At 37.4% G+C, this 26146-nt stretch overlaps 1 protein-coding gene across 3 annotated transcripts in view; it reads left to right on the top strand.

Annotated features, from left to right (window-relative positions):
• The window catches only part of smurf1 (SMAD specific E3 ubiquitin protein ligase 1), a 45290-nt gene extending 20126 nt beyond the window's left edge, over positions 1-25164 (top strand). For 2 of the 3 annotated variants that reach the window (XM_002931494.5, XM_031892958.1), the window contains exons 7-18: positions 2975-3213; positions 3690-3774; positions 10574-10720; positions 11683-11884; positions 12552-12655; positions 14805-14919; positions 15788-15966; positions 18805-18942; positions 19262-19382; positions 20220-20421; positions 21049-21133; positions 23321-25164. In XM_002931494.5, the coding sequence (XP_002931540.1) occupies positions 2975-3213; positions 3690-3774; positions 10574-10720; positions 11683-11884; positions 12552-12655; positions 14805-14919; positions 15788-15966; positions 18805-18942; positions 19262-19382; positions 20220-20421; positions 21049-21133; positions 23321-23420 (1717 nt within the window). In that variant the 3' untranslated portion in view covers positions 23421-25164. The remainder of the gene's footprint in view (positions 1-2974; positions 3214-3689; positions 3775-10573; positions 10721-11682; positions 11885-12551; positions 12656-14804; positions 14920-15787; positions 15967-18804; positions 18943-19261; positions 19383-20219; positions 20422-21048; positions 21134-23320) is intronic. The other variant, XM_004917842.4, reaches the window with a different exon arrangement.
• Positions 25165-26146: the final 982 nt, after the last annotated feature.

The raw sequence follows: 26146 nt of genomic DNA, 5'->3' as shown, positions 1-26146 counted from the left end.
ATCTACATAAAAAAAATTACCTATAGGCCATGTTGATCATTTTTTTTTCTGTGTGACAAAAAACAACCACCATCTGTAATGTCCTATATTTTACTTGTAAAGAGTAGCAATGTCCTTCAGCTGATTTGTGTCCTTCTTAAAGGACACCTATTGAGGCCAAATTGTTTAATTTACCAGAGGCACAAGAACACATTCTGTTTGAGGGAAACCATACTTTTTTTTTTTTTTTAATGCTCCCCACTAGCAATGTTCTGCTTGCATTGGCGGGGAAGCTCCTGATGTGGGCGGCCATGTTTCCTCACGCACATACCATTAATGACAGACCCTGCAAACTGCCTGAAACTGCTTGCAAGTTACATATGTTTAAATTCAGTTCACACAGGTTCCTAACAGCATATACACAACACCTAAATTATAAATATATCTCTGCCCCCTAGGTGCTACCTGCGCACTTGCTGAGTTACCTCTATACAATGGGTCCTATGTGGATTAAAAGCAAAACAAGTCACCCCTGACTTACTCAGACTGACAGTTCTTCAGTGAATTGCTTAATATCCTGGTTTAATCACACTTTCCTTCACCATTAGCCACACTGGTTGTTTTTTCCACAAACAGGCAGCCTTCCTGCTCTTTGACTTGCTCATTACAATTAAATACCTTTTCAGAGGACAATCTTCTAATTATATGAGCTGGGTAGGTGGAATGGAGTGTGTTTTTGTTTTTACCATACCTTCCAAACACTTCAGCATCCAAAACCCAACAGCAAGATTCTCCAAACAAAGAAAATATATTTTCTTTTAAACAACAACTCTATACAGTATACAAAGCGTATATCTCCTTTTGGGGAGAAATTAAAGGCAAACCATGTCTTTTATCTTATTCCTGATAAGGAAAAAAGTTTTTACCTACTAAGATTTATCTATTTAAATTTTAAGAACCAGATGACCTTGTGAGGTTGTTTTTGACCTATAACAAGTTAGGGCTCTGGCACATGGGGTGATTAGTTTCCTCTCAAGGCAACTTCCGCAATTTCACTGAAATTGCGCTCCGTATGCCATCCCACCGGCGATTTACATTTTGCTGGTGGGATTTCGGGGAGATTAGTCGCCCACGAACAGGGAGATTTGTTGCGGGCAACTAATCTCCCTGTGTGCCAGAGCCCTTAAGAGGAAAGAGAAGACAACCCTTCCAAGGTCTATCCAATTTACTTTTCTTAAAGGAAAAAAGTACCTCTCCTGATCACTTAAGGTTACTTTTCCAAACAAAATGCTAGTGCTTTTTGTTATACTAATGCAATAGTATCCATTAATGCCGCCCCCCAATTTTATTAAAGTGACAAGTGCTGTAAATAAAGTTGTCTTTATATCAATAGTATAGAGGAAGAAAACTTAAATTATTCAGATTTCAGAATACCTAACAGGGATGCACTTGAACTACAACAAGAACAAACACCCTATAAAAGTCTATTCGACTATTAACTTCTCTAAATAAAATGTACGTGAGCAAATTTCACCAAATTCTACTAATTGCATGTTCCCAATATAATTAAAGTGACACGTGGTAAAGGTAGCTATAAAATCACTAGTGGTATTGTAACCAACTCAATTGACAACTAGGTCACTTGTGCTGAGATTAATCACACCCCCCCATTAAAAAAAAACCAAAAAAAAAAACCCCTTAAAATTCAATTAGAAAACTAATAAGCACTTGGAAAAGGTAATGAATGGAAGGGTGGAGATATCCCAGAGAAAACGCTCAATTTTTGCTAACTAATCCGTAGGGATACCACAAAGCTGGAGAAGTCAGGCACCCAGGGCTGTGGTCTCAAATGTACCTTTCCTATATCTCAATTGGAGAGGCTAAGTTAGGGCTCTGGTACACGGGGAGATTAGTCGCCCGCGGCAAAACTCCCTGCTTGCGGGTGACTAATCTCCCCGAGTTGCCTTCCCTCTGCCATCCCACCGGCGAACATGTAAGTCGCCGGCGGGATGGCAGACGCGGCGGCGCGATTTCGGGAAATCGCCGAAAAAGACTCGCGAGTCTTTTTCGGCGATTTGCGCGAAATCGCGCCGCCGCGTCTGCCATCCCGCCGGCGACTTACATGTTCGCCGGTGGGATGGCAGAGGGAAGGCAACTCGGGGAGATTAGTCGCCCGCGAGCAGGGAGTTTTGCCGTGGGCGACTAATCTCCCCGTGTACCAGAGCCCTTAACCTATAAAACACACAAACCCTGGGTACCTTAGAGATAAAGATTAGATAAGATTCTTGGAATGAAACAAAAAAAAAAAAGGCAAATTAGCCAGTTAAAAGGCCATAGCACACTCAGACTCCTACTGTTACCCTAAATTGCTACCTCAGCGTCTAGTTTAAGAGATTAAAAGGTTTTTGAAAAATGCCTGACGCATGTTTTGCCAGAGCTTTATCAAAGCAAATTTTTTTTGCCTTTGATAAAGTTCTGGTGAAACGTACATTAGGCATTTTTCTAAAACCTTTTAATGTTTTTTAATATTTGAGTTTTAACCAGATGTTGGTGTTAGCTAGCGATGAGGACATTTTTTGCACACGTCAAAAAAAATTGCTCACATAGTAGAATTCTTTGCTGTTTCACTAATTTTTCAGCAGCTTTGCAAACTTTTTGCAAACCAAACTGGACAGATTCACACATTACTAATGTTGGCATTTTAATATTTCTAATTTAGAGTCTGTCAGTAAAAAATATTAGAGATTAAAGCATAAAGCACTCAAGCAAATACAAAAAAGTAATAGAAAATAATGACTATTAAATGTGACAGATATAAACCATTATTTAAGATATGGTAATATTTCCATAGTTTGCCTTAAATGGATACTCCCCCTTCCCCCAGTTTCTGCTTTTGACTTGGAATGTTTTGACTGTGCCTCAGTCTAAACCATCCAATCTGCAGCATGTTTCCTTGCCTATATCCTGTAATGTATTGTATTTCATATATATTCAGAGCACTTTATGAAGATGCTGGGCCTGGCAGGCCCCTTAGTTGTTTCATGGATGAGCCAGCCCCTTATACTGATGGACCAGGTGCAGCTGGAGGAGGGCCCTGTAGGCTAGTAGAATCGCCAGGTCAAGAACAGAGACTCCAAGCACAGAGACTTCGTGGACCAGAAGTTAGAGAGCATGTCCAGACACCTTTAAATCGATCCCATGGGTACCAGTCACAGGACTTGCCTGAAGGTTATGGTAAGGAATTGTTTCCTTATTTAGTAAGGTAGATCTTTTCAGTATTTAAAAAGCACCTTATGTGCGTGGACATTTTCAAGATGGGGTTCCTTGTTTAGTTATACTGTGTTCAAAGCATCTTGTAAACTGACCATTAGCTACTCTCCAATATTGTGACTGCAGTCTACTTCTAAAACCACTTTTAAACCTAGAGGTAAATGTGTTTTTGGTCAGATGAAAACAGGTAACAATTTTTGCTGTATGGCAAGTATTTATAAAGGTATATAAAATATTTTACACCAAAAAGCAGTAGAAAATAGTTTCTAGTAAGATGCCCAAAAGTGAAGAGAGAACCTTCTGCTGTAACCAATACATGTGGTAAGGAACTATTTTAAATGTTTGACTCAATAATTTCATGTGTTCATTAAACATAAACACTTAACATAAAATTCTTAATATATTTAACAATATTTTGATGTATTTGCTTCTTTTTGTAGAACAAAGAACTACGGTTCAAGGGCAGGTGTATTTCTTGCACACACAAACTGGTGTCAGCACATGGCATGATCCCCGAATACCAAGGCAAGATACATTTATTTTTCTTCTTCTGCTGTTTATTATGGAATTGTAACTGTATTCTAGAAGACAATGGAAGAGTCAAGCTGATTCTGTGTGATATATTGAGAATAAACAGCTGTGATTAGGGAAATATTGTATTTATTGTTTTTGCATGAGCCAATGCAAACATTTGGATGGTTTTCAAGAATTTGCTAGTATTTGAAAGTATTTTCCAGGAACCCATTTCTGAAAAGAAGGCTAGATGGCCATCTAAAATACATCAAGGTCATGTAGAAGTCACTGGGAGCTTGATATTTTTTGGTTTGTTACCGCACAACAGTTCTTATGAATTCTTGTAAAAATGCAGAAAGAATCCAAATAAGAATATTTGAAATCCACCTCTTCATTTTTTTGTGCTTTTCATATTTGAGTCTTTTAATAAACAAGTCAACATTCATTCTTTTTTTTTTTTTTTTTTTTTTTTTTTAATTTGCAAGGTTTTTTTGTGGTAGAAAAAGCCAAGACATTTTACAAAAATGTCAATTTTGATAAATGGGCCTCTTAATGTTGTTCCTGCCAGCTTTGCTTACTTGCATGCAAATGTGTACTTTTTACAAGTGAATAACCTTATTCCCCTGTTTTTGTTTGTGTAGGTGCATTTAATTTTTATAGTTTTAAAGGTTTTTAAAACCACATATAAACGCATTCCAACAAAAACACGAATGTCTCGTAATTTATTAAAAGATCTGAATTGAAAAATGCGCAAAAGATGCAGAAAAAAGACTTTTTTGCAAATGTCAAACCCCTCCCTTAAACCTCAGGGGGGAAAAAAAAAACTGCCATTGACTTCTACATGATCTCAACAGCTTTTGGATGGTGTATATTTGCTTTGAATTTGTTGCAGTTTTGTCACATATTTGCAAGTATTACAAGTATTTTTTTTTTTTTTTTTTTTTTGCAACAAAATGCTATTTTGGTGAAATTATTGAACCTTAGTAAATGCATCCTTAGTGTTGCTGCTTCAACCCTTTTGCTGGCCCTTTACTTACTTCAGTCAAAGAGGCAAGCCAGTGGTTGACACATGATATGGTACATAAAGGTCAACTAATGTGAACTAGTTCATCGTGTATGGTACCTATGGATTGGAGTGATGCTGATGTAATTATAATGGTACATGGGTGAGGCATACTGAACCTAGTTTATTTCAATGACTATTATTAAAGTAGAAGAAAAGGTAAAAACTTAGCTTTATCGGAAAAGTCTATGCAAATACAGCCATAAGCAGCGCTTACAAAAGAAACACAGAATTTTTTTGTAAACATGATGTTCCAGTGTCTGACTTCCTCTCTCAGAAATATCCTAAATTTCTGTGGCTGTGGAGTCTGCGCAGGCCTCCCCTCTCTTGCTCCTACCAGAATGTTAAGAATTCCCTCCCCCCACCCCCTTTAGGAATGCAGGCAGGAAGCTACTTAAAATGGCAGCTGCTATATTAAGCAAAGGGAGAATGCTTCTAAAGCTGTTTACTCATGGTAATGGTTTCTGCAGAATAAATGTATTGTTCTAGGTTGCACTAATGTGGCAAATCTATAGGCAGTAAAATGCCAAAATGACTTTCCTTCTCCTTTAAAACAACACATTCCAACTTCAAATAAGAAAAGCTTCACTGACTTTAATAGCTCAGTTCCTGGTGAGAATGCTTGTTAAAGAATTCAACAACTTTCCAACCCAGATAATTTTTAAATAGTTAATATTAATTTTTTATTTCATTTTCCAGCACACCTCCAATAATTTCAGGTGGCTGCTCCTTTCAAATCCCAGAAACATGCAAAGAAGTTAACTATGCCCTTTCTGTAATGGCCCAGAGTTTCAAACTTTACCCTCCCCCTACAGGCAAATCCACTTGTTTAAACAACAATTTAAACTACAGCGTAACTTTGTATATATCGGACCCTGCCCTGGGCAACAGACCACAGGGTCTGCTGTACCATAGTCCCCCCATAGGGCTGGGAGGGGGCCAGAAAAAGAGGGACTGGTTGCGCTGGCCCCCCTCAAAGTTATGCTGCTGGCTTCTGACTGCAATTTGGGTGTTGTGGACTCCTTTATACCATATAGCCCCGCACCATAGACCTGTCAGTTCTGCATCCATTTGGATGCTTCTCTGTTTGTTTCCATGTGGTCATGCTCTCTGCCTAACAACAACTTTGTTTACATGCCGTGTGGTTCTCCACTGGCTGGAAATCTGGATGACTCCATTGCGGATAGATCTATGGTTATGCACCTTGGATGCAAAAATAAACAGTCCACTTATACCTTTTAATGGTCCTACGTTCTGCAAATCCATTATGTAGAAGACCCTTTTAAATAATAAACTTGACTGTAGGAGAGTTTCAGTTATGAAGAAAGACTGGCCAAGAGGGGGTTTACCCTGCAGATGAGGAGAGATATGATAACTATGTATAAATATATAAAGGAATCATATAAAGATCTCTCTAATGCTTTATTTACAGTAGGTCCTTCCAGTAGGCATAAGGGCATCCAATCCAGTTAGAAGAAAGCAGGTTCCATCTTAATATTTGAAAAGGGTTTTTTTATTATTCTCTCCCTAAATCAGTAGAAGAAGAGGAGATTGCATGGCCTTTTAGCATGTGAGAAAATGCAGAATAGCTCTTAGTACAAATTTGTTCCAGGGACTGGTCCAGTTGTCATCTTGAAACAAATTGGAGAGAATTGTTTTGCCTTCCTCTGGATAAACTAGTAGCTCTTAACAACTTTTCAGTTGGTCTTTGTGTTTTATTTTACAGTTTTTTTTTTTGAAGAATTTGCATGCACCCTCTGCCTATTTGTAGCATTCAATGGGGGATGGCCAAAAAACTATTTCTTAGTGAGGCTACAGTTTTTTTTCTTGTCATTTTTTTTTTTTATTGCTTATCTTTCTATTCAGGCACTTTTTTGTTTATATTCCAGTCTCTCAAAATGTTGATTCGGCCCCTACCACCCAATGTGCATTGACAGGTTGGATCAGCCTGTCAAGGCAGTGTTCAACCAGAAAACACTTAGGTGTCCATCGATGTGCTTTTTAACAGGTGGGTGTAATTCCTGTCCTGACACACAGTGGTACGGGGCTGAATTGGCATATTTTAATTAATCCTTTGTGGAGAAAACATCATGTGTTATATTAGCCTGATGTACAAATAGCAGCTGCTAAAATTCATGTACGCCATTAGTAGCCTAAAACGACCCATGGCTGGTGTTGATTGTAAGTATAGTTTTAGAGAGTTACGGTTTAGGTGGTACCTCCAGTATTTTCATTGTTATTTTGAATCCATTAAGTCTTGTACAAATTCATGTACTGTGTAGATGGAAGTCTGATTGCATGCAGGCATGGACACTGTAGCACATGGATTTTGCACTGCTTGAGTTGATGCTACACTTAAGGGGATTCGGTCGTGATTTTTATGGTACACTACTTACTTCCAAATTACACTATTTACATTGCAAATTCTCTATCATTTTAAAATTGTATTCTTAAACCAACAAATATATTTTTTAGCTGTAATTTTGGTGTGTAGGCAGCCACCTGAGTGCATTGTGCCTAATCTGAAGCTTTCGGAAAGAGCCAAGCCAACCTTTCCATTGTTCTGCTGGTGGGGTGATATCACTTCAACTGCACCGCAGCAGTAAAGAGCGACTGAAGTTTATCAGAGCACAGGTCACATGGCTGAGGTCCCCTCAGCCATGTGCCCCTGGGAAACTAAGATGCCTAGCCCTGATGATATTTCAGAATGCATTTTGGAAAAAAAAAGATATGTTGGTTCAGGTATCATCGGCATAAAAACCAAATATGTTGGTCTTGACAGACCCTTGAAAAACTCTAACAGAGAGAGGTATAAAGTGGGTGGTAGAGCTAGATAAAGCAACTTTTTGTTCTCAGCTGGCATTAATGACACAGATCTTTAATAGGTCAAATCTTATTTTTCTGATTGCTCCATTAGAGTACAAAATGTCTTTGAGGAATAAAGTTCTTTAGTTAATTATGGTGCTTTGGAGTCAATATAGAGCCTGAGGGAACCATTTATTATGCTGCGTTAAAGATAAAGAATAGCAACCAAAGAGCATCTGGTTATTAAGAATAGCTGTGTTTAAAAAAAAAAAAATGCTTAATTATAAAGTTGTGTATTCATTTTTGATGTAAAAGTTTTCTGTATAGAAACCAGAGGCTGCTTGAAAATGCTAAACATAAAAAGTGTGTGTGTGTTTTTTTTTTTATTCATTGCCACTTCTCTTCTACCTGTTTTTAAAACTTCTGCCAGAAATTGCTGCATAGACATTTTCCCATTAACTTAAGCCAGTTGTATAGGTTGTATCAAAGCTTTGCCCAAACAGTTAACTGTTGCAAAAATGCCAGTGGTATGCTGCAAGACATTACCAAGAATCGTGTGCTCTGATCATTCCTACTTTAGTTCAGAATTGCCCTGCCCTCTTGACGTGTTATTTGAGCTTGCATAGCACTCCACAACAAATTCTTACACGTGAGCCAATTAGAATGACTTTTCCACTTAGCAATAATATCCCAGACACATCAGAAATCACAGGGGGTAATTTCTCAACACTGGGCAATTTTGCCCATGGGCAGTAACCTATGGCAACCAATCAAATTGTTGAATTCATTGTTCTACCTGCAGCTGGCTCAAAAAAGCCAATCACTGATTGGTTGCTATGGGTTACTGACCATTGGCATATTTGCACATTGTTGATAAATGAGCCCTACTGTGTCATCACTGATAAAAGAAACATGCCTTGTTCTACATTTTGAATCATTAAGCATTGGTGGACACTGTTCAGGTGCCGGCTGTACACTGCCATCTTACATCAATTTCTAAATGTGCTTTAGATTTACTGTGCTGTACATTTACAGCTGACTCCTGTGTACTTCAGAGAGGTTATTTTGTAAAATGTACCATTATATAGCAAAGTATTCCTCTGTATTCTAAAGCGCTTTGAAATATAATATGAATGAACATAAAAGAACAGTAACTGAGTCATAGCGATCGTCTGTAGAGGGTTGTCTGTTCTAGAAGATTTCCATTTACTTAATCATCTGTGCTGCTATGCCAGGTCTGCCATTTTGGATTTGTGTACAGGGATTATATGAAACCAAGTAGCCCCTATTGTAAAATATAAAGGCTATTAGAAGTCACTGAAGAGTTTATAAAGCCACAAGGCTGAAGGCCTTTTTTCCCCAAAGTAGCTTGTGGTGGCTTTAGAGGTATGTTTAGGGTTGCTGTCCTTTTGTAAGAGCCATCCCTTTTTCGTCTTCAGTTTCTTGACTGTTTCACATTGGCTTCCATAATGTGCTTTTACAAGTACATTATTTCTTGTGCCGCTTGTTGCCACACAATCCCAGCGCATAATGGATCCACCTTCATGTTTAACAGTTGGCAACATACTTTTTTTTATCGAATTATTTTTTTTTCCTAAACAAACCTTTGTCGTGAAATTCTTACTTCATTAGTTCACAGCACTTGTTTCCAAAAGGCCTCTTGCTTGTCTAGACAATATTTTGCATAAATCAGACTTTGATGTTTATGACAAGGTTGCTGGTAAGGCTTACAGATGATTCTTCAATGCCGGTCATACTTGTGCAAGCAACAATGCTTCATGGAATGGTTCAACACCACTCTGTTTCAGCCAAACCTACTTAAAAACCTGTTATCCCAAAAGTTCAGAATTATAGAAAGGCCATAGTCTCCATTATAAGCAAATAATTTTTAAATCATGATTTGCCTTTTTCCTTTGTAATAATAAAGCAGAAGTTTGTACTTGATCCAAACTAAGATCTAATTATTATTTTTATTGGAGGCAACTACCACCACCCCCCCCCCCCCCCGTGCCAGACATTTTGTAAACATTCTGTGCTCTCTCATTTTGGGGGCATTTACTAGAGGGGGTTTAGTTTATGTAGGAAAATTATATATCGTTTTTTTCAGGAGAACCTGAGAAAAGAAAAAAAAGAAAATCGCCTTAAAGCTTCCACTTTCAAGAATCCTATCTCCCACATAACATTATGTATCAAGAAAAAACATCCTAAATATGAAAGCCAGGGGTCCACAGAACAGATTGGTGCCATTGTGCATAAGGTTACCAAACTATCTTGAATTTAGACCCCAAAAAGGAAGTTAGAACAAAGGAATTGCCCCAGAGATCTTTTTAGCTACTGAAAATTAAACACATTACAACTGATACAACTGATAAGTAACATCAATTAATTCACTAACTTGTGCAACTATATTGGCCACTAAAGACTGTGCAGCACGGATACTTATAAGAGACATTGGTCTATATATAAATCTTGCTTGAATATATAAAGGGAATTAACTCTGCAATTAAGAACTTTTTCCTCTCACCAACCCCCACCAGATTAATTGAAGTGGAACCTGCATAGAGAACACAATACATCTCTCTTTAAGAGGAATATTCAATTTTTTCTTGCTATTTAAGGTTTTTTGAAATAGGGGTTTTTTTTTGTGTTTTTAAACAATCTAATACAGTGCATTTATGATCTTAAATGGATGTAACTATATGTGGTTGTGAATAAGGTAGGCTGGCCAGCCAAGTTTTTAATTTGATTTTAATGTGATGATATATCAATACTAAATAAATTCTAAAATTTCCACACTGAGTGGAATCTTTAGCAAGAGGTACTCAAATGTTAGCATCCTACTGTATGTGTGTATTACTAGTTCTTTTAGCTGTACTATCTCTACAAACAGAATATTTGATATTCAGGTAGAACTTTAATTTGTTTTTACTTTACATGTTTTAGAGACCTTAACAGTGTGAATTGTGATGACCTTGGCCCTTTGCCCACTGGATGGGAAGTCAGAACCACTGTGTCTGGAAGAATATACTTTGTAGACCACAATAATCGAACAACGCAGTTCACAGACCCAAGACTACATCACATCATAAAGTAAGAATGAGATAAAGATTTGGGATAAAGCACTAATCTAAAAAAAAAAAATTAAAAAGAATTTAGTTATAAATGCTATTTTTATTACATTGTACCAGCCCAGCTGTTCAGCAATCCTGTATTAATAATCATGCATATGCAGTAGTGCCAGTTTTCTGATTCTGTTCTTGTTTTGAGTGCCAGCCTGCATTGGGCTTCTGTAAGGAGTTAGAGATACTGACACGTTCCACGTGTCAGTATTTGTTAGCACTGCACTGTTGATTTAGTAAAATAACGCTCCTAAGCTGCCCGCAGCCCATTTGCACTTACTTTTGTACTTCAGCCTGTAGAACAATAATGCCACGTACAGCCCAGCATGTCTGCAAGAAGCTCCTTTTTCGCCAAATGGCTGGTGCACTTCCACATGTACTAAATGCGGCTGGCCTAGGGGAAACCTAAGGTGCTGCATTAGGAGTAATAATGACATATTGTTTACTATTACAGGAATGTGTCAATATCTCTTCACTCAATGAAATCTTCAGCACATTAGCGGAAAGTATGACATTTGTCATAGAAGCTGTTGCTACAGGACTGATTAATTCTGCGGCAGTATTTACTAGCTTCTGTGCTGCCATGTAATAGTAGTAAATCTGAGTTTATTACTTTTCACCCTTGTGTGGTGACCTGCACAGTAGAGTTTAATAGGCTATATAAATAAAGACAACTTGTACCTGGGTGCAGTCTGATTGAAGTAGGTACACACATAATGAAAAACAATGGTACACACTCTCAGGGCTTACAGTGAAAATAAGATGATTCTTTGTTGCTCTTTGTTGCCAAGAGTTGAATTTTGTGTCCCTCCAATTGCCAGGGTATACTAGGAAGTAGTAAGCTGAATTTGAATAGCATTGTACTGTATTTTTCATTGCTTATAATGTAACTATTAAGATTTTATCATATTAAAACTTTTGTATCTCTTGCAGTCATCAGTCCCAGCTAAAAGAGCCAAATAATGCTATACCAGTGCAGAGTGATGGATCTTTAGAAGAGGGGGATGAATTTCCTACTCAAAGATATGAGAGAGACTTGGTACAGAAACTTAAAGTCCTGAGACATGAGTTATCATTGCTGCAGCCTCAGGCAGGGCACTGCCGTGTTGAAGTGTCAAGGGAAGAAATTTTTGAGGTAAGGTAGCCATGCAAAGCTAAAATAGAGAGGATTCAAAAGATATATATATCAGTTTGGTTACAGATTTGTAGCAGATTTTTAAAAGGGTAGCTCAAATTAAAATGTAATTTTAGAATGTATTATGTATTGTAAAACCGTTTATCATATCTTTATAAATGTTTCAGAACTCATCCCCCCAAAGAAAGCTTTCATCACAATAAAAAGTTGGGGGTTTTATAGTTATTTTGTTAAACTGGATAGAATTAAACAGCAATGTGGAAAGAGCCTTGACATGCTAGCAAGAAAAAAAAACAGATATTAACTTGCAGTAATGTAGCTGATTTTCTATGTTTTAAGCAATGAAATATTTTATCATAGAAAATGTAGTGACCTTATGATTAGAACATCAACGATTGATTTATTTTTTATTGAACGCCCCTAAAAACCTTCAAGGTTTGACAATTTTTTCAAGAACAAAATATTATTTCAACAAAATATTTTAACAGGTTATTTGTATTTATCTTTCTATTCCTTCTTACTTTTAGTTTAGATTTTTTTTACTTACTGGTGTTTAAAACTGGCATCATTTTTTTGTGACAGAGCCAAAATGTGTTATGAAACTTTTTGTCTGCATAGTTTCTATCAAGGCTGTAGTTTTATAATCCGATAATCTGCCCATATGCAGGAGTCCTATAGGCAGATAATGAAGATGAGACCGAAAGACCTTAAGAAAAGATTGATGGTGAAATTTCGTGGGGAAGAAGGACTTGACTATGGTGGAGTGGCCAGGTATTGTCCTACTTATCATGTACTGATGGTGGGCCTAAAATATTTACTGTGTATGACTTATACAGTGATGTTTATTATACACTATCCCAAATTATGGGCTGCATTTTTACTTTGTGCTATGTTAGACAAGAAATACCTCTTAATACCTTTTACCCTTTTGTAAATATCACAACCAAACATTCCCCCCCATCTGGACAGTTGTCTCATATTCTTAGTATTTTAATGCTGGTCTTTACATAGTAATATAGTAAGTTAGGTTGAAAAAAGACGTACGTCCATCACGTTCAACCATAATGCCTATATATAACCTGCCTAACTGCTAGTTGACCCAGAGGAAGGCAAAAAACCCCATCTGATGCCTCTCTAGCAACAAATATGTAACAATACAAATATAACAAAATATACAAATATATAATTTTTTTTTTTTTTTTTTAACGCATCAGTTAATAGAGCTTCTCCAGCTGAATCCTGCATTGAAATCCATTTTTCAAAAACGCAAACAGATTTTTTTTTTTTTGTATTTAATATTGTAACACTGGCTCCTTCTGAAAGTTCAGACTCAGGTACAATGCACTGAGATGGCGGCCTACACACCAGTTTTACAAATGTAAGAAATACTTTTAAATATATTTTTTAGATAACTCTTGTGGAAAAGTGCACTGGGTTCCACAGTCTTGGTTTCATCTGTACTTTTTAATTACTTGCCCCCATGTAATTAATAAAAGGCACACATTTGCCGAGTTGCAGTAAACCATAGAAACCAATAAAATATTTTAATTTAAACATGTACTCAGGAAATAGTACCTGTCCTTTGGTAGCTAAGGGCATTGGCACATGGGGAGATTTGCGGGCTAAGTTAAACCCCCCACATAAAGATGTAATCAGTGAACAGCCTCTTTGTAATTTTTAAATACCTACCACTCTGGTTGTTGAAAGCTTAATAGTAAGGCTGAAGCATCCACTTATATGTGCTCCTGTAATAGCATCAAACTTTAAAAAAACAAAAAGAAGGAAACCTGAAAGCAGAACTTGGCTGCAATTAAAGGAACAGTAACACATAAATATTTAAATACCGTATAAGTCACAAAACAGCTCTAATATTAGGTCTAGCCTTTCCCCCCTTGCCTTTTTTAAATGCTTCGTGTAGAATTTTAGTGACGAACTGCTCCATAGCAGCACGGCGAAAAGGCGACGGGTGCTTGAATTCCTGTGTACACTGACCCGAAAGTTGTCTTCGTGTCGGAGGACCTTCGGCACTTAAGCTCTTTATCAGCTTATGTATGATTGGATGATTTAGCAATATTGTTGTACATTAACAACTTAAAATGACTGCAAGAAAGATTGTTATACCACTTCACTAACTATGGAATTAAAGTCTAAATTGAATTGAATTCCTTTAGAAAATTTGTTGTTTTTTAGATTATTATAGCAGAAGTGGGGAACATAAAAGGCAAAAGCTGTGCAAGGTACTAGTGGCAAAGAGATCCCTTGTCTTTCACAGTTTAGGGTGAGATCTGTTTGAAAAGAGGACTTAATCCTAAATATATCCTCTCTACATTTTGAATGTTATATTTTTTTAAATACTAATCTTGTAGTATTTATTTACAGGCCATGATCCACCATAGGAAACTGTCCCTATTAATTTCTTGCCTGTATCTGTCATATTCAGTGATGTTTTGCTGACATTAAGGGTCAGCAGACAAGGAGATTAAAATGGTTATGATAAAATGCTGTTATGTGCAAGGGAGTATATTATATGCTCTTGCATAGCAGTTTAGAAGAGCCCTGTAATACTATATCCTTCACTTACCTTATTATATATCCATTAGTTATAAATAGAAAAAAAAATAGCTACTGGCTTCATATGTATCATGAAGTTAACATTCAGGACCAACCTTATTAGAATTAAGTCGATTATCATTATGTAAAGTTATGTTTTATAATTCACAAAACCAGTTAAAAAAAAATTTCAGAACATTTGGCTTTTTGGTGTTTGGCATTTGGTGTTTGTATGCTTTAGTAAAAAGTTTAAATTTCATAAAGTTCATAAAGTTTCATAAAAAAAAGAAAAAGCTATTGCTATGTATTTTGTGTTTTCAGAGAACAGCTCAGATTGTCTGTTCATTCTTGATGTGATTCTTTTAAACAGGGAGTGGCTGTATTTACTATGCCATGAAATGCTGAATCCATATTATGGACTTTTCCAATATTCTACAGACAATATTTATACTCTGCAAATTAATCCTGATTCATCTATTAATCCAGTAAGTGTTAAACCTGACATTGTGGTCAGCTGACAGGTAGTGGCAAATTGGGACACTTTGCTGCGGTGAGCTACAAACAAATTAACTTAGAAATTTACTTTTTTTTTGTGGGAAACTAGCCATAATTGACTTGTTTTTCAAAAACAACAAAATCTTTTATGCAGAAGATGCTGCTACTAATTATTAATGTATAGTATGATGCTCATTGGATCTTTTAGTGGCCACAGCAAAATGGCTGAAAAAAATTATAAGCAGTTTGACAGTAAAAATTTTAACATATTAATTCTATCTGGCGAGTACTAAAGCATTGATGCAATAAAGAAGCTGTGCAAACTACCATATTTTTTTAAGAATAGCTGCAGTTGAATATCTGGTTGAAAATTGGTCAGGTGTCAATTTGACAAGTTTGATTTTTTTTTTTTTTTTTTTTTTTAAATTGGATAAGGGACTGCATCGGCAACTAGGAAATTAGTACTTGCCATCCATAGGTTAACCTACACAATATTAAAATAACTGCAGATCATAATTTTGCAGAACAACATAAGTGTTCAGTTGAGCAGCTAACATCATGGGCCATTTGTATGGACACCTGACAATTGGAGGTGCTCGCTAAAATGTTACGCTTCAAATCTCCGAAGCTCACAAAATGCTTTAGTTGGCAAGCTTTGTTCTTTTGGACAGCAGGGCTCAAGGTAATGGACACAATGTGTGTTTAAGGTAGATTCTTCCCATTTTCTTACCTGCCTTTACCTAGTATTAATTGCCAGAGAGGACTGAGATACATCTAATAATTCTGCTGATTTAGTTTAATCTAAAATCAAAACTCAGATACAAAGTCAATTTACTCTGTTTCCACTCTGCTCTACAGGATCATTTATCTTATTTCCATTTTGTTGGTCGAATCATGGGATTGGCTGTGTTTCATGGACACTACATTAATGGGGGGTTTACAGTTCCTTTCTACAAACAACTTTTGGGAAAGCCCATTCAGCTGTCTGACTTGGAATCTGTGGATCCAGAGCTGCATAAAAGCTTGGTTTGGATTTTGTAAGTATTTTTGTTAAGATATTTTGGTCTCTAAGGATCTTATGTTCCCTTTAAGCCAGAGCTCCCCCAACCTATTTTAGTTGCATTGTAAGCCACATTCAAGTTTAAAAAGTGTTTGAGAGCTACTTAGTCATAAAAAAAATATTGTGCAGGCTGCAAAATAAAGACTGGGTTGGCTTTTTCATAGAACTATATAGACTACCTGCCTGTAGCAGCCCATGTTTACCAGAACATTTTTTTGGCTTCCAAGACTTGGCCAGCATTTGTTAAATGAGCACCTTTGAAGTTACTGCATGCAGCATTTAAAGGGGTGTCAAGAAATGTGGTTTACAGGCCAGTAGCTAGGTATCACTGCTCTAACCTGTGTGCTTATATACAAACACAACAAGTTATGATACTTGCACATACAGAGCTTAGTAGAGGAACAACAGACAACTCTATATGCAGTAATATTCTGGCAGATATCCTACGGCCAATAGTACATTACATGATTTTGGGAGTTTTATCCGGGTGCTCTTACAGTAGGTAAAGTTAGACCTTTTCTAAAGTTACACATTGGCAGTAAAATTGGTAAATTTAAATAACATTTTTTTTTTTTTATTATTTTGGCAGTGATTTTGCTGTTTAGGGTCAAAGGACATGTACGTGTTGTCACTTATGTGAAATTTCCTCTCCTGCTGGCCAACAAAAAATCCAAAATTTACCTTTTCATTCAGAGGTTTATTCCCCCCATGTAAAACACTTTACATGCAGTGATCCGGCCTTATTGTGGGAAAATCCATATTTTGACCTTTAACGTAGAACAGTTGCACTCGCTAAACAAGCATAATGATCTTCCCTACCCTGCTCTGTGTGTGAGATAGGTAAGTGAGGTGGGAGGAGGCAGCATCAGCCTTGGTAGCAGAACACTAGAAAGCACTATACTTTGTGCAAAATCCCACCAACACTGGTGTCTTTCCTGTATGTGTCCCAGTGTGACATTACTTAGCAATTTATTTAGTAGATCAGGGTTTTGTTTTTTTTTGCATAGTAGGGGCAACTGACTGGTTTGAAATTCTGCAGATGGATGCCAGGTTCTTACAGAGACTTCAGATTGCCTAAACACACTGCGTAAGCTTAAATGTGATTTGTGTAATTGGTCTGCATCTCAGTTGTTGTTGTTGTAAAATGTCAATATATACACGGTAACACCATAACTTTTTTTTGAATTTTATAGCTGTAGTGGAAGGTATGCTATGTGCGATGTAAATATAATCGTGCCCTGTGGTACCGAGGGCCAGAATTTCTCTGGCAAACATGGTGGAGGGCCAAAAACGGAAGTCAGTTTTAGCCACTGCCCTTTTTATACTACATCCATATTAACACAAACATTTTGAAGACAAATGGTTGGTGTTTACTGCAGGGATATCGCCTAACACTCATATGTGAAAAAAAGTTAATTAAGTCATATTAAGACATACCCTTAAATTCATATGCTGCCTCCTCCCCTGTGGACAGCACAGCAACCCCAGCACCTAATTAAACACCTTAGGGACCCCTAACCACTATTTCCAAAAGCTAATAAACTCCTTAAACAAACCCCTGCCAGGTTCACCTCCCACAGGTGGCATAGGGTAGGCGCAGTATGGCACACAGGCAGCATAGGGCAGGCAGAGTATGGCACACACAGGCAGCATAACTGTATATCTGAGGTGGGAACAATCAATGCCCCATTGATTGTTCCCACCTTAGATATACAGTTATGCTGCCTGTGTGTGCCATACTCTGCCTGCCCTATGCTGCCTGTGTGTGCCATACTCTGCCTGACCTATGCTGCCTTGTGGGGCTTGTGATTGTAAATAATGGATGAGGCTTACAGGTGTGGACAATGCAATGGCTTACAGGTGTGAACATTACAGGGGCTTACAGCCTGAATCTGAGGTGTGAACAATGTAGAGGGGGGGTAGATAATCTCAGTACTGATGCAATTTACAGTCACAGCTGCCAGACAAATGGGGGGGCCACAAAAAGGGGGTCCGCCAGTTTTACAGCATTTCTCTATAGTATAGAAATCCCCCCCTCCTCGGCCACTCTCCTGCCTGAGAGCAGGTGATGCGATTTACCTGCATTAAAGAATAAATAAACATTAAAAAAAAAAAAAAGAATCTCTAAAAATAACCCCCAGAATTTCATACCTTCCCTCTCTGTTTTGGACTTGAAGAATCCAGCACAAAAGCACAAATCTGCAGAAAGGATAATCTGCCTCCTATTTATAGTGATGAGCGAATCTGTCCCATTTTGCTTCCCCCAAAAATTTGCGAAATATTTGCAAAATGGCGCAAAATTTATGGAATGCAATAAATGATGCACACATCAAAAAATTATTGCAAATCTATGCCTGGCGAAAAATGTCACTCATCACTACCTATTTCAGCATGAAGCTTCAACCCCTATAGTCTACTTCGCTCTGCTTTTATTTCTGCCTGGTTTAATTGGTCAGGGATGTTTTTACATAAGCACAAATCTGCAGCAATAATAATCCACTTTCTGTTCAGCATGAAGCCCAGTGGCCCCATATCCATATTGATGTCCCCTTAGATAAGGGGATCTGAGAAGTATCATTGCATAGATTTACAATGTGTGTAAAGCACAAAGAATATCCAGTCAAACCAGGTGACATCTAAATTATTTTTAGCAATAGCACCATTAATCTTCTAAACCTTTGTTATACAACCTTGTTTTATCATTGTTACTGTTATGAAGAACACACATTTGGGGAAACAGCGTATGCCTTAATTAAGCTAAAAAAAATGTAATGTACAATTACTGTTTCGATTTCCTTCTATATTACTGCTTTAGAGAGAATGACATTACTTCAGTATTAGACCACACGTTCTGTGTTGAGCACAATGCATTTGGCCGACTCCTCCAGCATGAATTGAAACCAAATGGCAAGAACTTACAAGTAACAGAAGAAAATAAGAAAGAGTATGTGAGGTATGTTACTAACATTATAAAATATATCATATGTATGTTTTGTGCATATTTATTGTACCAATGTCGATTGGGTGGACAACATATCTGGCAAACCCAGGTATGGCCAACTAGCATTAGTTTATTGCCTAGGGTGTATACATGTACTTTATGTCTGTTGTGTTCGTCCACATCAGCAGGTTTTTTTAAAATCTTGCATCTATGAGTCATGTAGTGTAAGCTGCAGTCCTAAAAGCTCTATTAATTACTAAAAAGGGAAGAAAATCTTGAAAACAAGTCAAATTTATATGTATTTATTTGTGTTAATTTCATTTTCTTACAGGTTGTATGTTAATTGGAGGTTCATGAGAGGGATAGAGGCTCAGTTCTTGGCTCTGCAGAAAGGTTTTAATGAGCTAATACCACAACATTTGTTGAAGCCATTTGAGCAAAAAGAACTAGAGGTAATATAAAGTCTGCTTATTTATGGTCTTATTTATGGCGCTGCCTTTTGATTGAGTTTTTATTCCAATATTGTTGTGGTATGTACACAGTCCTACCTTCAGACATTTGTCACATTAGGTGCATTTTGGAGAATAAGTGCTGGAATTCACAATGGTTGAGGCATTGACACAATGATTGAGGCATTGACCCATAACTTCCATGACTGAATAAAAAACTGTGTTCCACAGCACAGGTGGTTGAATTTGAGTTTACTTTCAAAGAGGTTTTGAGTTTTTCATGGAAGTATTTGGAATTGGGATATGGAATTCTAGAAGTAATGAGCAGCAAGAGAGAGGTGCCTGTGAATGTGGGTGGTGTAAAAATAATGTAGCTTTGAGCGGGAAGAGAGAAGACCAGGAACATATGGAGAAATGCCGATTGGCAATTTGGTGTGGTTAAGTGCTTTGAAAGTTATAAAAGGGATCTCGCAAGTTATGCTTGCATTCTGACAGATCCATATTATAGATTTAAACAAAGGCAGAGAAGATTTTCTATCAGTGAAAGTTGGGAGGATTCAAACAATACAGTTTTAAGAATGGGAGTAGAGGTGGGGGTCTGGGAGGCCAGACAGTAGTAGGTGCAGTAGTGTATAATGGGGTATTGCCAGCATTAGGAAATATTTGGCAGTGGTGTTTATTACTTTACAGGAAGAAAGTGAAGAGTTGAAAGTTATACCCAGACATGATGAATTAACAGCGTTTATGAGCATGTCATCATTAGTAATCATAAACGTTAGTAGGTTCAGGTGTGGTAGTTATCTGCTGAAATAAGCTTGTCTAATGTATTTTTTTTCACAGCTTATTATTGGAGGCTTGGATAAAATTGACATCAGTGACTGGAAGGCAAACACTAGACTAAAACACTGCTTAGCTAATAGCAATATTGTTCAGTGGTTCTGGCAAGCAGTGGAGTCGTTTGATGAGGAAAGAAGGGCCAGACTTCTGCAGTTTGTCACGGGCTCTACGCGTGTTCCACTTCAGGGCTTTAAAGCTCTTCAAGGTGACTGATAACCATAGTTGAAATTATCCATTGCCATATTTTAGTTAAAAATTCTGTCCTTATATTAAAGCAGAAAATTAAAAATCTCAATTCAAATATGTAGTTCCTCAAATTTAAAGGTAAAGTTGAATTACATTATAGCTGTAACCTCCTGTAGATTTTAAAATGCATACTAAGTCCACTAATTACTTTACCGGAGTCATAGCTTCTTCTAATAATGTTGTATCTTTTGCATAAAGATCATAAATAGCATTAGAGATGTTGTGTACTGAATTCACTGTACCAGGCCAATGTTACAATAAGCCTTTGAAATAACCATCCACAGCATAAAACCCTAAAACACATTTGTTTGTCACCTTGATTAATCTTTCTATGAATGGAGGAAAGGCCTGCATCTTCTTAATATGCTAAAATATGCATATTTATATACTCCTGGCTATTCCTGTGTACTCCTGTGCTGGTAAACAATCTGTATAACCATGTTATGTACTGTACATGTTACTTACTGTTGATGTTTTACAAAAGCATTGTATTGCACATACAGCAAGTTGTTACTTTGAGCAAAGTCTGGTTAAGTTTGTGTGTATTTACAATTTTTTGTGCATTCACTATAACATTTTCTGTAAGGTTCTACAGGTGCTGCTGGACCCAGACTTTTTACTATTCATCTGATTGATGCCAACACAGATAACCTTCCAAAGGCTCACACGTGGTAAGGTTTTTGGGTTTTACTGTATACCACTACGTAGAGTTAAATCCTAGATAAAATTACTATTAAGCAGAATCTACAAATGCCTGCTTGGATAAAAGTAAGTTCCTTACTGAAATATTGGCCTAATTTAATTTTAATGCTCCGTTTACTTTTTTGAAGCCCTCTAAGGGTAAAGACACAGGGAGCTACTAGTAGCAGCTACTTGTTGCTTCATTTGCTGATAATTGTCTCTACATGTGTTTTAGCAGAAGAAATTCTCAGTATTGTCGGTATTTTATGGCATTTACCACAACAAGTAGCTGCTACTAAGTAGCTCTGTGTGTCTTCACCCTAAATGTGTGTATATATAATACACACATTACCTCATGTGCCCAGGGTTGCCTAGGAAATTTTGATGGCAGATTAACGTTAAAAACCCTTAGGAACATGTTTTGTCCTTTGCCACAATGCCATGCTGAGTAGTGATCACAAGTATGTGATTTGGATGTTATTGGTTCTAAATACAAAAGCCAAATGGAGAACACTTACTGGTTAGTTTAACCGCTAAGGGGGAGAACCAGTACTGACTACGTAATGCATAACTGTTTTATTAGATTTATTTTTAGGGCTTTTGCATATTAGCTGAACTCTGTTTGCAGAGTTGTAGTTTTCCTTTGCTGGCAACTCTTTGACAGCTGAGACTTGATAATTAACTGATTGAGTGCTTGTTTGCTTCTTTTCTGTCAAACGGCACTAATCAAGTTGGTTACCCAGCCAATGGTCAGTATACACCCCTATATGGAGTTGTTTTGAGAGCTTATTTACGTGTACCTGGGCTGTAACCCATGGTAACCAATTACAGTTTTGTTGTCATTATTTTTCCTGAAGCTGACTGAACAAAGCTAATTACAGATTAGTTGCTTTGGTTTACTGCCCAGGTGTAAATGTGCCCACTGTTTGTAAATAATCCCACTTTTACAAAAACTAATTCTGTTGCTTTATCTGTCTCTGCAAACTTTGTTACTGGCAACTTTTAAGTTGGCCATACATGTGCAGGTTAAGGGCTCTGGCACACGGGGGAGATTAGTCGCCCGCGACAAAACTCCCTGTTCGCGGGCGACTAATCTCCCCGAGTTGCCATGACCCGCCATCCCGCCGGCGACCAAAATGTTAGGCACCCCCAAGTGACTTTAATCGCTTACCTTCTACCCCGGGCTGGTGCCCCTGTACAGAGAGAACAGCACCAGCCCGAATAAGCAAACTTGCAGTGGAGGGGTTACGAACTTTTTTAGTTTCTTGGGTCACAGACTCTACAGTGCTCATTTAGAAAGGCCCCAGTGCCAGCTCTGTAAAATAAATTTGTGGTTGGCGTTTTGATTAAAACTCTTTTGATGTTTATGTGGAAATTCAGCATAGATCAGCTGTCAGTAGCAAGTACTTAAGCCTTTTCTTACATAATCTGACTTATATTAAACTGTCCAAAATGTGAGTTTAGAGCTTAATACATGAAAACTCATGTTAACTTTCACCCACTGATAAATACACTTCTAAAAATCCCATATGACCATGGGAATGAGTTTTCATGTATTAAGCTCTTAGGCTAATGCCACATGTAGTGTATGGCACATATTTCCGTCAAGCTGAAAAATGCTTGCTGAGAATACACTTAAAGATCCCCCTACCTGTGCATGCACCCGAATGAATTGAATGCACTTGAGTACAGGGACATGTAGCCGATATCTGCCTAAAAAAACGCAAGACTGCGTTTTCTCGCATTTTTGTGCGGATATCTGCTACATGTGCCTGGACCCAAGCGTATTCAATTCATTCAGGTGTAGGCACAGGTACGAGGATCTTTAAGTTTATGGAGTGTATTCTCAGCAAGCGTTTTTCGGCTTGCCAAAAATATGCGCCATACTCTACATGTGGCTTTAGCCTAAACTCATATTTTTATAAATCTGCCCTTAATTGTGTGGTCAATTAGTGTAATTTAGCACTTATACCTGCAAATGTGTGTCAAAGCTTGCAACACTTTTCTTACTTTTCCCGTGCCCTAATTTAAAGGGTAAAAAAAAGGGAAGTTAGCATGCACATGATTATATACTGTCATACATAAAGCAGGAAATGTTTATTCATTTAGTCTGGGCCTTAAAAGCACCAAAAGACAAAGCAAATTGTAAGCCTTATTCTTTTTTTTTTTTTTTTCAGCTTTAACCGAATTGACATTCCTCCTTATGAATCCTATGAAAAGCTCTATGAGAAATTATTAACAGCTGTAGAAGAGACTAGTGGTTTTGCTGTGGAATAAATTTTAAACCAAAGGCGACAACCAGCCCAAGAAATCAAACCCACAGACACAAGACTCCTAACCTCTTGTAGATGTCTTTCTGTTTTCTCCCACTTAGTCTGGGATGTCATTGTTTTTTCTATTTTTTTTTTTTTATCCCATTGTTTGTTTGGATCCTACAAGTTGGCTCCTTATATTTCACAAGAAGATCTCCTCATCGATGGCTTGTGGAAATGAGGGCTATTTGGTGACAGGCATGTGAAAACTGTATTGATCGATTCTCAAGATGTGTGCTTATGAAGGACATAAAAATGGAAGCAACACATTGTGGGAAATTATCTGCCATGGCTGAGTGATGAAGGGATATTAGAATGAAGCATAAAGAGGAACAGATTTCAGCTCAGTTTTGAAGTTAACTGAAGAAAATGTTGCACAGACACATTTCTAAGAAAAAACGAGTAAGAGTTTTGACCTAGGTACTATTTTTGAAAACCCCATTGTTAATTAGGACCCTAAACATTGGGCCCTAAGGGCCAGGGCACACATTGCGTATATTCACTATAAAGAAGCAGATATATGCACCGTGCGCCCTCACCCTAACAGTGCTCCTTGTTGGTGCTTTTCCAAGCTGTGGGCTTGTGAAGAAAATAAAAATGAAAGCCACATATTCTATATTGGAAATTTCAGCCTGGGCTGAGTGATGAAGAGAAACTGTGATGAGAAATACATATAGTAATTTGATTCTAAAAATGACTTGGCAAGCAGTTGCACAGACACATATTTCTAAGAAATACAGGGGCTTATATATCAACGCTGATCATATATGTGCTTGAGCAGTAACCTATGACAGCCAGTCCAAGTTTTACTGTTATTGTCTAGTTGGAGCTGGATGAAAAAGCTAATCACTGGTAGGTTATTGCCCATGTGCAAGTGGTATTGATAAATGAGCCCTACTGAGTGATGACATAGCAGATGTATAATATATATATTTTTTTTTAATTTAAGATGGGCTAGCAGGTACTAATGTTTAACTGTTAGCCTCCCTTCAGAAGGCCCCGCCCACCCCACAGTCGAAAAGTCACATGATTCCTTGCTGCCTAAATGCAGAGCAGCACAGCAGGGTTGGCACCATCAGTTTTAGAGTTTTTACAGTTTTAATCTGGGCTTTTGGAGGTAAAGAATCTTAACCACTGCTGTCTATATTTGTTGCAAGATAAATGTCACAAATGTTTTAAATTTCAAATTCCTTAAATCCATTTGTTTTCTCACTATAAAACTAAAAACATTTGTAATTTATCATGCAACAAATATAGACAGCAGTGGTTAAGTTAAGATTCCTTTAACTCCCAGAGCCCAAAGCCATGATTCTTGGACTTGGCTTTGTTGGAAGATCATGTTCCCCCTGCTCCACAACTATTAAAATCCTTTTTAACAAATAAGAGAGATGTATGACATCTGTTCTATTATATCTTTGCTCTAGCTAGGGATTTAAATCTGTTTTTTGCTCATTTTCAGGGGTGCTTCTGTCATGAGACTTTCCCAGGGGCATCAAAAAGGACATCATTCCTTTATTTGTTTATTTTTAATGTTGCTCTTTAACTGTAGTGTAAAATTTTCTCTGTACTAGCGATGCCAGCCCTTTTTGGCCTTCTCCAAGCACAGGAAAATAAGTCAGTAGTGGCAAAATGCTTTTTAACCACTGTCTAAGCATGGGTAGGGAAATTTGGTCCCAGTGCATTTAAATTAAAGGAGAATTAAAGCTTAACAAAGAAATAAGCTAGAAATGCTGCACATTATGTTTTGGGCTTTAGTATCATCCCTAGACAACCACAGGCCATTAGCAGTAAAGATCTGTGCCTCCAAGAGATGCCTTAAATCCTTATGTTCTCTTCTTCTGACTCTCAGCACATGCTCTATGTGACTACCAGTTGTCTGAGCTTAGAGACTGACTCACAATATACTGTTTATATAGAATATATCAGTCACAATAGAAGGCTAATTAGTAATTAATTCATATTCAAATTACAATTATGGGACCCATTATCCAAAATGCTTGGGACAAGGGGTTTTCCAGATAAGGGATCTTTCCATAATTTGGAACTCCATACCTTAAGTCTACTAATAGATTATTTTAACATTAAACAAACTCAGTAGGATTGTTTTGCTTCCAATAAGGATTAATTGTATATTTTACAACTGAGAAAAAGGAATCATATTTAAAAATTATAATTATTTCCTTATAATGGAGTCTTTTGGAGATGGCCTTCCCGTGATTCAGAACTTTCTGGATAATGGATCCTATACCTGTGTATGGCAGCTCAGAAACCAGTGTACTCTGCATCATAATTTAGGATATTCTGAAGCTGAAAAACGCATGCTGAGAATACGCTCCTACACTTGAAAATTCTCTTACCTAAAGGTATCAAATACACTTGGGTGCAGGCACATGTAGCCGATATCCGCCAAACAAACATAAGACTGCATTGTCGGCAGATATCGGCTACATGTACCTGCGCTCGAGTTATTTTAATGCTATATAGGGTGCAGGCACAGGTAGGACGGTTTTTAAGTGAACGTAAGAGGTTTTTGGCTTGCCGAGAATAGGCTACCTATGCTACATGTGGCATTAGTAATCAACCTTGACAGGTAACCCTCATTCTCTGCTTGATGATTTGCAACTACCCTTAAGTTCATCATTTTAACAAGCAGCCCTGAGCAGCTGTTGTGTCACTGGCACTCACAAAATG

This window comes from Xenopus tropicalis, chromosome 9 (assembly GCF_000004195.4).
Source record: "Xenopus tropicalis strain Nigerian chromosome 9, UCB_Xtro_10.0, whole genome shotgun sequence".
Classification (NCBI taxonomy): Eukaryota; Metazoa; Chordata; class Amphibia; order Anura; family Pipidae; genus Xenopus; species Xenopus tropicalis.
The sequence above is the reverse complement of the archived record's forward strand: the minus strand, read 5'-3'. Positions and strand labels throughout refer to the sequence as shown.